Source organism: Haliotis rubra, unplaced genomic scaffold (genome assembly GCF_003918875.1).
Source record: "Haliotis rubra isolate DU_JTF1 unplaced genomic scaffold, ASM391887v1 Scf395, whole genome shotgun sequence".
NCBI lineage: Eukaryota > Metazoa > Mollusca > Gastropoda > Lepetellida > Haliotidae > Haliotis > Haliotis rubra.
Genome location: NW_025767074.1, coordinates 894,521 through 905,763, shown reverse-complemented (window position 1 = coordinate 905,763; position 11,243 = coordinate 894,521). Strand labels below are relative to the sequence as shown.

The following is an 11,243-nucleotide window of genomic DNA, read 5'->3' as shown; positions in this document are numbered from 1 at the left end:
GAATATTCTGAAAGAGATCGTTTCTGCTCTTGTGGGCACTTTTTAAAAAATATATTGGGATTTACATTATTCTGAAGATTTTTTTCTCGGCGTAATAGAAAGCCACATATCGGGAAAATGTCAATTCTGTTTTCATGAATAATTTTCTGCGGTACAGTTATTGTTTGAAAAATGGCGGATACTAGTAGATCGCGAGTTCCCTCGGCTCGAGAAACCATGGAAAGTAAGCCCTGTTTTAAAATTATGTCTGACTCGGCTTACATTTTTAAATTCACTGATCCGTCTACGCCGTTTAAGTTAAACTGCTATTTTCTGAAGATCTTCCGCAGTTCAGTGTTGACAGACTTTTCCGACTGTCAATCAGTCATCTTCTTACCATATCAGCACCTAACCTGACTTGCTCTAAGTTGTTGTTGCAACAAATTACGTTATGATAAATAAATTGATTGGTGTATTCGACTATTTCATTGTATGCAATATGCTTTTTTGAATGTATTGAGTAGTTAATATACATAAGTAAACATGCATCAGATTATTTACAGAGGACACCATCACAAAATATACTAATTAATAAAGGAATTATTTTAATGACTGGGTTGTATTTATAACATGTAAGATTGCTTATATTCTTATGCTTAAGAATATAGTTTAACCATAAATGCTTCAGTGTGCAATCGCATGTCTCCCCATCTGTCAGTCACCATTTTGTCCAGGTAGATCAAATGTGAAATAATGCTATAATCAGTAATGATAGTGTTACAGTCTCTTATGTTGTTGGAATTGATTTGGTAAGACTACAGAATACCGGATACCCTCCGCCATCTTTGAAAGCAAGCGAATTTACTTTTGGTTAGGGTTAAGGTTTAGGGTTAGGGTAAGGTTTAGGGTGACGTGACACTAAACTGTTAAACAATATGGCTGGTAGGTAGCCGGTATTCTGTAGGTATGCCATTTATTTGACTAGATATTGTCATAGAAGTCTAACATGACTGATACTGATACAGGTTTTCCCTTTTGTTTGTGTCAACAAGTCCTGAATTGAAGCATTTTTTCATTGCAGCACTAATGGAGATCTCCAAACTGTTGAACACAGGACTTGATGGGGAGACGCTGGCGACCTGTGTACGTTTGTGTGAAGGGGGTGTCAACCCTGAAGCTCTGGCACTTGTCATTCAAGAGTTACTGCGTGAGTCATCGGCTGTCAAGGTAATAATGCAGTTTAACATTGTCCCAACTTTGAATGTTCTACCATGTCTACAGTGAAAGGTTACAGCAAATTTTGTATATAATGTGAGGTTATTATACCTCAGTATTAAATTAGAAAATCATCACGTAAAAGATTCTGCCTTCTTCCAAAATAATGATATTTTTCTCCAATTAAAGGTCACATGCAACGTAAAACTCAACTTTGCAGATTCTGATACCTTTCGGTATTGACATACCGAAACAAATCGTCAAAAATGCAAATTCAACTTATAAAGTTGAAAAATAATGCGATGAAAAAAAAACGTGCGAAATCGGAGTTCAAACGTTTCACTAATTTTCCCCCGACTTTTCTGGGGAAAACGGGTTTCAACAGCTGGGCTGCGCTCATAGCACGCATGCGCAAGTAAATAGGTTCGCGCAGCTTGGAAGCGGGTTGTCGGGTGAATACTCGGTGAAGGCTTTGGTGTGAGCTATTTTTCTAATGTTTTGTTGATATCTCACAGGCGCGAGCTTTTTACATGTTATGACAGTAAATTAACTGTTTATATAATTTCATTTGTCTATTTCACCACACGTTCTTCTTACCGAGTCACTTTCTCAGTTCGATACTTAAAAGCAATGTCATTATTTAACTGTGATATAGATATGTCGTTGTCACAGACAAAACTCAATGTCTTGTTTTATTGACACCTGTGTGTCTGCGTGCCTGTCTGCTAATGACAATATTCAATACACAGCTGCTATCACTGACCACATGCAATTTGAACTTAACACCAATCAGGCTATACACCATAAACAAAATGCATTGATTTATGGCCCGAGTTCGGTCTCTGTCACATTATGTAATTACACAGACAGGCAGGTGTGATACTTGAACACATGACATGTTATGATGTCTGTTGATTGCAAAATGTTATACACAAGAAATGAGCATGTATTTACAAAACCCAACATCTCTATATATATATACACACAATTAGCCGTGAAGGCATCTGCAAATGAACCAGCCGTTACACTTGAGTGCACACCCACCCGCTCTGACTGGGTTCGGTATCCCGGCTGCTTCGTTTCTTGGGAAGTAAACCAAGTACACAATTTTGCACTTTTGATTTGCGATTGTACGCTTATAATTTTGTTTATATATTTTTTCGTAACCAGCAATGTATATTATATGTCATGAATAAGTGATAATTGTGTTTTAATTATGTTTGATTTTTTTGTTGCATGTGACCTTTAACCATGTACACCTCAAATACTAGTTTACGATCCTACTTTACAAAGATCATAACAACATTTAATCATGTCATCTTTAATACAGGTAGCATAACAGGTAGCATAAAGGGAATGACAGATGAGTTATCATGTCAAGTGATGTTTGATTGCAAGTTTCCTATTAATACTTTACAAAGTTTGTTTATTCACCTCTGACGATACTGGGCACATTACATGAAATAGCAGTTATGCTATGCACAGGGAAAATACTATTTCACTTGTTTGTGCCAAGTTATATATAATGCGGGTGTCTCATAACACGGGGGTCCTCCATGGACCCCAATACCCGCGTTATGGCGAGGGATGACTGTATTAATATTACCATGATTATTGGAATGTTGTGTTTACCAGGAACTTTATTGTTTTGTTTTGGTAGGCATCTGAGACTTCTGGCCAGTCCTATTCCTGACAGTGATGTAATGTGTGGAACAAACACAGGCTGTGATAGTTGGGATGATGCTGTGGATGCAGAAGCCATCACACTGTTGTTGTCAACATCTTCGAGATTGGGTGGCACTTCACAGGAACTGTTATGAGTGTCATCATATGTCGACGCAATATGAATGTATTCATGGACAGAGGATTTGTCTCCCCTTCTGTCAGTCCTGCAGTTAATGTAGGATTTGTGCTGGGACACTAGTTTTGTTACAGTTATTATTGATAATCATGTAATTGGACAGCTATTCATTGTGTATGCATGTAATAAAGAATGATCATTAAACATTTCTCTGTTGTGAATATAGGGGCAGTGGGGTAACCTAGTGGTTAAAGCGTTCGCTCGTCGCGCTGAAGGCCTCGGGTTCGATTTCCCACATGGGTACAATGTGTGAAACCCATTTCTGGTGTCCCCTGCTGTGATATTGCTGGAATATTGCTAAAAGCGAGGTAAAGGTAAACTCACTCACTCACTGTTGTGAATTTGTACCAATAATGTTTTTGTCTTCAACCATGAGTTACACCATTGTTGGATGGCTGTTGTTTAACACCGCACTCAGCAATATTCGAGCAATGTGGCGGCGGTTTGTAAATAATCAAGTCTGGACCAGACAATCCAGTGATAAAGTACTAGATCATCGATCTTCACAATTGGGATTCAATGTGTCAACCAAGAGAGCCAGCATGACCACCTGATCCTATTAGCCAATTCTAATGGTCGTCCGTTACACCAATGTGTCATTATGCCCAACTGGCTTTAAACAGCTAACAAATAAATACATATTTATATACATGCAAACCCACATACGCATGCACACAAATGCTCACACTAGCAATATTTCAGCAATATCACTGTGTGGAACACCAGAAATAGAACCCTTTAACCACCAGGCTACCTAACCAACCTTGCTGTTGCAGGCGACTAACAACTAATGTTATCTGGTGTTCAGGCTCGCTGACTTGGTTGACAGGTCATCGGTTCCCAATTGCGTAGATCAATGCTCATGCTGTTGATCACTGGAATGTCTGGTCCAGACTCGATTATTTACAGACCATCGCCAAATAGCTGGAATATTGCTGAGTGCGGCGTAAACATAAACTCACTCACTCACTGTTGTGAATTTGTACCAATAATGTTTTTGTCTTCAACCATGAGTTACACCATTGTTGGATGGCTGTTGTTTAACACCGCACTCAGCAATATTCGAGCAATGTGGCGGCGGTTTGTAAATAATCAAGTCTGGACCAGACAATCCAGTGATAAAGTACTAGATCATCGATCTTCACAATTGGGATTCAATGTGTCAACCAAGAGAGCCAGCATGACCACCTGATCCTATTAGCCAATTCTAATGGTCGTCCGTTACACCAATGTGTCATTATGCCCAACTGGCTTTAAACAGCTAACAAATAAATACATATTTATATACATGCAAACCCACATACGCATGCACACAAATGCTCACACTAGCAATATTTCAGCAATATCACTGTGTGGAACACCAGAAATAGAACCCTTTAACCACCAGGCTACCTAACCAACCTTGCTGTTGCAGGCGACTAACAACTAATGTTATCTGGTGTTCAGGCTCGCTGACTTGGTTGACAGGTCATCGGTTCCCAATTGCGTAGATCAATGCTCATGCTGTTGATCACTGGAATGTCTGGTCCAGACTCGATTATTTACAGACCATCGCCAAATAGCTGGAATATTGCTGAGTGCGGCGTAAACATAAACTCACTCACTCACACAGTTAAAGGGTGTGGAACCGAACTCTTCACTCAAGCATTTACAGGTACAAACCACATTAGATTATTTGGTGTAACTGGCGTCACTCCGTCACTCGTGTTAACAACATGTTCAGTTTATATGCTGCGAATAGCATCGATGGGTAACAAACGTGAGGAGGAGAGTAACATACAGCCCACTATCTGGAATATATTGGGGCTAAACAAAGAAACTGGCTGACCGTTATACTCTGTGTGGTAATCGTATTATTCATCCACAGCTTCAAAAGCCCAAGACTAAGACAGTAGTGAGTGAGTATGGCTCTACCCGTTTTTTAGCAGTATTCCCACAATATCACGGTGGGGCACACCAGAAATGGGCTTCACACATTGTAACCATGTAGGGGAATCGAACCCGGGACTTAGCGAGCGCTTTAACCACTAGGCTACCTCACCGCCCCACTAAGGCAATAGAAATAATGTGTGTATATTACTTAAATATGTATAACATGTATAAGACAACGAAAGTATGGACTGACATAATGTGATGTAACAGACAAATCCTTTTCTAACCAGCAATGGCGTAAAATTGAAGCGAGAGAAATTAAAAAAGGAAACGATATAAACAACTCGCTGGTACCTGTAGTTGATGAGCAGTTAATGTACAGGTCATTACAAAACACAATACACCCATTTACAAAACTCAAGACAATGCATGTCATTTATTAGGCCAATATAATAGCACCATGATCCGCATTACAAACATTAGCATCGCCGCCGCTAGCTAGAGCGGCTTATTGTAATGCAATAATTCATGAATAATAAAAAAAATAAAGGTACGCATATGTAAGTCTGTAATCAGACAGTAGTGGAATCAGCTATCGACACCAACGAGGGGGCTAATGTCCACAAGGCCATCGCTACTCTCCATCTCACCGAGCAACGACACAACTATGTTTATCTGTTCATCCGTCATTGGGAGTCCTGATGTCACAATGGCGCTGATGATGTCAGTCGCAACGAGTCGCTGTTCACGTCGCTTGTCCAATGACAACAGAGTGTCGACAACGTCGACGTTTTCCTCCTCGCAATAACGCGCCAGATGTTCGAACAGATTGCCTGCGTTCACCTCTGAAATGGGAACGTTGAACAAGATGGCCGACTTCTTCTTCGGGCGTGGCTTAATGACGTAGTCTCCAAGAACCAGACCGTGCAGGACAGTGAAGTGTTTGATTTCTTGGAACTCCTTCTTGTTGGCTATGAATTCCTTGTCCACCTCGACACCCGCCATGTCCAGATGTGTGATGGCACAATTTTCAGACATCATGGATTTTAGAATGGCCTTTGCACCTTCCACCCCTATTGGGTTATGATCCAGTATTAACGTCTTCAGCATGTCGTTCGTTTCCATGCCTTTAGCGATTAGCAGTGCCCCGGGTGTTGATATTCGGTTGTAGCTGATTCTCAGATCTGTCAGTACCTGGTTTAACCTCAGGATGTCGCACACACCAACTGCTCCTTCGTTACCGAATCCGTTGAAAGAAAAATCCACAATCTTCAGTCTGGCGTTGGTCTTGATGCCATCACAAAGGTACATAGCTCCTTTGGCCCGTAAGTAGTTCCAGCTCAGGTCAAGTTCTTCAACCGTGTCATTATCGCAGATAGCTGGACTTAATAAAGCCGCGGAAGCATCCCCGAGCTGGTTGTGACCAAGTTTTAGTATTCTTACACGGTTGTTTTCATTCAAAGCATCAGCTATGTACTGCGCTTCGGCATCAGTGATTTGGTTCCCTGTCAAATCCAGCACCTGTAGCGTAGTATTGGACATGAGCATATCGCAGACGGCTAGAGCTCCACGCCGACCTAGTTTGTTCCAAGCGATGTTCAGCTCAGCAATGTAACAATTTTCTTTCAGCATTTTGGACACATAGACTGCTCCCTCCCCCTCCAACCAGTTGTCCTCCAGGTTCAAACTCAGAACCGATGTGTTTGTCTGCAGCGGTAACGACATGACCTTGACCCCCACAGCTCCAAGGCCGTGATGTTGCATGTTGAGTTCCGCGTCCTGCATGTGTCTAAGGAAGTAACTAGCAGGAATGATCCCGTGACTTTTACAGGCGTTGATGTAGAGATTCCGACCTGTCATGTCAAAGTCCTTCTTTTCTTCTTCGACCTCCAGGTCCGTGTCGTATTCATCGTCGTTGGAAGTGGGAGACTGGGTCGCGTTGCGAGGAGACCAAGCCAGCCGACCCTCACTGAATTCGGAGATCACCCCCATCGAAGATCGCGGCATAGACGCCTTGCCGCTCATCTTGATGCCGCGGCTGTAACGATGCCAATGTTGCCAAAGAGTAGATGATGTCATAGACAAAACTATGACGTCATTTTGTAATTCTCTTAATGGTGAGAGCATTGTGATGTCAGACACAGTAACATGACAATAGAACGATGTCCATACAGTGACGTCACAATGGTGAATAATGCACATAACTCGCATTTGCGTTTAGAAGTCGACTGACTCATCATGTAACATAAACACAATTCACATATGGTGGACTAATTCATCTTTTGGCCTTCTTTTAATCACTCACAATATATTTCTGCCCAGTGCACATACGGCCTTTTATATTTCATTTTCAGATTTGACTTCACATTTTTACCTTTTGCGTTAATGGCGGCAGAAACATAAAATAACCCAAACCAAACCAAAACAACACTGAACTGGAACGTTCAGACTTTCACTAGACTCGGACTTAAAGACCACGGTACGTGTCTAACCCAGCTCTATACAAACTTCATACAGGTGTCATACAATCCACATGAGTTGTATTGACATGGTGTTGGGTTACTCCCTCACCGAACAGTTCACACTCCACCGGTACCTTTCAAAGGTTGCAACGATCACTTGAGCTTACTTCGTCTTCATTGACCTTGCCCCAACGTGGACGATCGCTCTTCCTCACCTCCATACAAAAACCCGGTAGAGTTCCGCTCTACTCTGCAGTACTCGCGTCGCCTCAAGTATTCACAAAAGCCACACTATGTAAAATTTATTTACTGTGACAGGATAATCAATTAATTTGACAGGTACTTGTAAATTTTGAATTTGTACTCTGTGTTTATTCGTCTGTAATGCCGATTGGTACATTTGCGCTTGGCAGGACTTGGCTACAGACTGGCCTATGATATCATTTACTGTGATCTGTAGCGGTGTTCACTGAATATCTCGTCGTTTCTCTACGTTATGATTAGAAGCAGCATGGACGATATATTTTCTCGAGGTGGTGAGTACTTGCATAGGAGAGCCCTTTTCCTTGCTGAAATGAGTGAACGAGATTTAACGTACTTTTGAACATGTAGAACCAATGTGAAAGAGAGCCTTGCAGCTACATGAACATCTTGGTATCTAGTTGCAGTTCAGAATTTCAGATGTGAAGTCTGTTATCGTGCGTGGAATGACATGTAAGCAAATAAACCTTTGATGGAGTTAGTGAGCTTGGTTTAATGGCTCCCAAACTGTATATCTGTTCAATTGTGTGTTAATTTTATATGGGTTGAAAGCATAAAGTTACAACTTTACATTTCATGGCAAACACAAGGCCGTTATGATACGTTGGCAGCATCACCAAAATGGTTCAGTGATGCATGTGATACATTTGTTTCAGGGATACTAAGAACACATCAGGGATAAAGGGAACACATCTGTTTAAGAGATTCAGGGAACACATCTGTTTCAGGGATACAGGGAACACATCTGTTCCAGGGATTAAGGGAACACATCTGTTCCAGGGATACAGGGAACACACCTGTTTCAGGGATTAAGGGAACACACCTGTTTCAGGGATTCAGGGAACACATCTGTTTCAGGGATTAAGGGAACACATCTGTTTCAGGGATACAGGGAACACATCTGTTTCAGGGACACAGGGCACACATCTGTTTCAGGGATTAAGGGAACACATATGTTTCAGGGATTAAGGAAACACATCTGTTTCAGGGATACTATGAACACATCTGTTTAAGGGATTCAGGGAACACATCTGTTTCAGGGATACTATGAACACATCTGTTTCAGGGATTCAGGGAACACATCTGTTTCAGGGATACTATGAACACATCTGTTTCAGGGATTCAAGGAACACATCTGTTTAAGGGATTAAGGGAACACATCTGTTTCAGGGATACAGGGAACACATCTGATTCAGGGAACACATCTGTTTCAGGGATACTATGAACACATCTGTTTCAGGGATTCAGGGAACACATCTGTTTCAGGGATTCAGGGAACACACCTGTTTCAGGGATTCAGGGAACACATCTGTTTCAGGGATACAGGGAACACATCTGTTTCAGGGATTAAGGGAACACATCTGTTTCAGGGATTAAGGGAACACATCTGTTTCAGGGATTCTATGAACACATCTGTTCCAGGGATACAGGGAACACACCTGTTTCAGGGATACTATAAACACATCTGTTTCAGGGATACTATGAACACATCTGTTTCAGGAATACAGGGAACACACCTGTTTCAGGGATACAGGGAACACATCTGTTTCAGGGATTCAGGGAACACATCTGCTTCAGGGATACTATGGACACATCTGTTTCAGGGATTCAGGGAACACATCTGTTTCAGGGATTCAGGGAACACATCTGTTTCAGGGATTCAGGGAACACACCTGTTTCAGGGATACAGGGAACACATCTGTTTCAGGGATACAGGGAACACACCTGTTTCAGGGATTCAGGGAACACATCTGTTTCAGGGATTCAGGGAACACACCTGTTTCAGGGATTCAGGGAGCACACCTGTTTCAGGGATACAGGGAACACATCTGTTTCAGGGATACTATTGACACATCTGTTTCAGGGATACAGGGAACACATCTGTTTCAGGGATACAGGGAACACATCTGTTTCAGGGATACAGGGAACACATCAGGGATAAAGGGAACACATCTGTTTAAGAGATTCAGGGAACACATCTGTTTCAGGGATTCAGGGAACACATCTGTTTTTACAGGGAACACATCCTGTTTCAGGGAACACACCTGTTTCAGGGATTCAGGGAACACATCTGTTTCAGGGATTCAGGGAACACATCTGTTTCAGGGATTCAGGGGGGATTAGGGAACACACCTGTTTCAGGGATACAGGAACACATCTGTTTCAGGGATACTATTGACACATCTGTTTCAGGGATACAGGGAACACATCTGTTTCAGGGATACAGGGAACACATCTGTTTCAGGGATACTATGGACACATCTGTTTCAGGGATTCAGGGAACACACCTGTTTCAGGGATTCTATGAACACATCTGTTTCAGGGATTCAGGGAACACACCTGTTTCAGGGATACAGGGAACACATCTGTTTCAGGGATACAGGGAACACATCTGTTTCAGGGATACAGGGAACACATCTGTTTCAGGGATACTATGAACACATCTGTTTCAGGGATTAAGGGAACACATCTGTTTCAGGGATTCTATGAACACATCTGTTCCAGGGATTCAGGGAACACACCTGTTTCAGGGATACTATAAACACATCTGTTTCAGGGATACTATGAACACATCTGTTTCAGGGATACAGGGAACACACCTGTTTCAGGGATACAGGGAACACACCTGTTTCAGGGATACAGGGAACACATCTGTTTCAGGGATTCAGGGAACACATCTGTTCCAGGGATTCAGGGAACACACCTGTTTCAGGGATACTATAAACACATCTGTTTCAGGGATACTATGAGCACATCTGTTTCAGGGATTCAGGGAGCACACCTGTTTCAGGGATACAGGGAACACATCTGTTTCAGGGATACTATTGACACATCTGTTTCAGGGATACAGGGAACACATCTGTTTCAGGGATACAGGGAACACATCTGTTTCAGGGATACTATGGACACATCTGTTTCAGGGATTCAGGGAACACACCTGTTTCAGGGATACAGGGAACACATCTGTTTCAGGGATACAGGGAACACATCTGTTTCAGGGATACAGGGAACACATCTGTTTCAGGGATACTATGGACACATCTGTTTCAGGGATTCAGGGAACACACCTGTTTCAGGGATTCTATGAACACATCTGTTTCAGGGATTCAGGAACACACCTGTTTCAGGGATACAGGGAACACATCTGTTTCAGGGATACAGGGAACACAACACATCTGTTTCAGGGATACAGGAACACATCTGTTTCAGGGATACTATGAACACATCTGTTTCAGGGATTAAGGGAACACATCTGTTTCAGGGATTCTATGAACACATCTGTTCCAGGGATTCAGGGAACACACCTGTTTCAGGGATACTATAAACACATCTGTTTCAGGGATACTATGAACACATCTGTTTCAGGGATACAGGGAACACACCTGTTTCAGGGATACAGGGAACACACCTGTTTCAGGGATACAGGGAACACATCTGTTTCAGGGATTCAGGGAACACATCTGTTCCAGGGATTCAGGGAACACACCTGTTTCAGGGATACTATAAACACATCTGTTTCAGGGATACTATGAGCACATCTGTTTCAGGGATTCAGGGAGCACACCTGTTTCAGGGATACAGGGAACACATCT

The 11,243-nt window shown here is 42.2% G+C and overlaps 2 protein-coding genes across 2 annotated transcripts; one reads left to right on the top strand and one right to left on the bottom strand.

Moving 5' to 3' along the window:
* The first annotated feature begins 3 nt into the window (after positions 1-3).
* On the top strand, positions 4-3,199 carry LOC124286890 (mitotic-spindle organizing protein 1-like). The gene is made up of 3 exons (XM_046723329.1): positions 4-223; positions 1,061-1,206; positions 2,855-3,199. Exons 1-3 carry the CDS (start codon positions 172-174, stop codon positions 2,885-2,887), a joined length of 231 nt encoding a protein of 76 aa, XP_046579285.1. The 5' UTR covers positions 4-171; the 3' UTR covers positions 2,888-3,199.
* Positions 3,200-5,051: 1,852 nt separating this feature from the next.
* On the bottom strand, positions 5,052-8,122 carry LOC124286891 (leucine-rich repeat-containing protein 74B-like). Its single transcript, XM_046723330.1, has one exon. The coding sequence runs from the start codon at positions 7,136-7,138 to the stop codon at positions 5,516-5,518; it is 1,623 nt and encodes a 540-aa protein (XP_046579286.1). The 5' UTR covers positions 7,139-8,122; the 3' UTR covers positions 5,052-5,515.
* Positions 8,123-11,243: the final 3,121 nt, after the last annotated feature.

What these genes read in the sequence shown, in the direction of transcription:
- LOC124286890 (XM_046723329.1), top strand. Translation starts at nt 172, where the DNA reads ATGGCGGATACTAGTAGATCGCGAGTTCCCTCGGCTCGAGAAACCATG. An exon ending in GGCTCGAGAAACCATGGAAA is followed by an intron (nt 224 to 1,060) that starts GTAAGCCCTGTT and finishes TTTTCATTGCAG; the next exon opens with CACTAATGGAGATCTCCAAA. An exon ending in GTGAGTCATCGGCTGTCAAG is followed by an intron (nt 1,207 to 2,854) that starts GTAATAATGCAG and finishes TTGTTTTGGTAG; the next exon opens with GCATCTGAGACTTCTGGCCA.
- LOC124286891 (XM_046723330.1), bottom strand. Translation starts at nt 7,138, where the DNA reads ATGCGAGTTATGTGCATTATTCACCATTGTGACGTCACTGTATGGACA.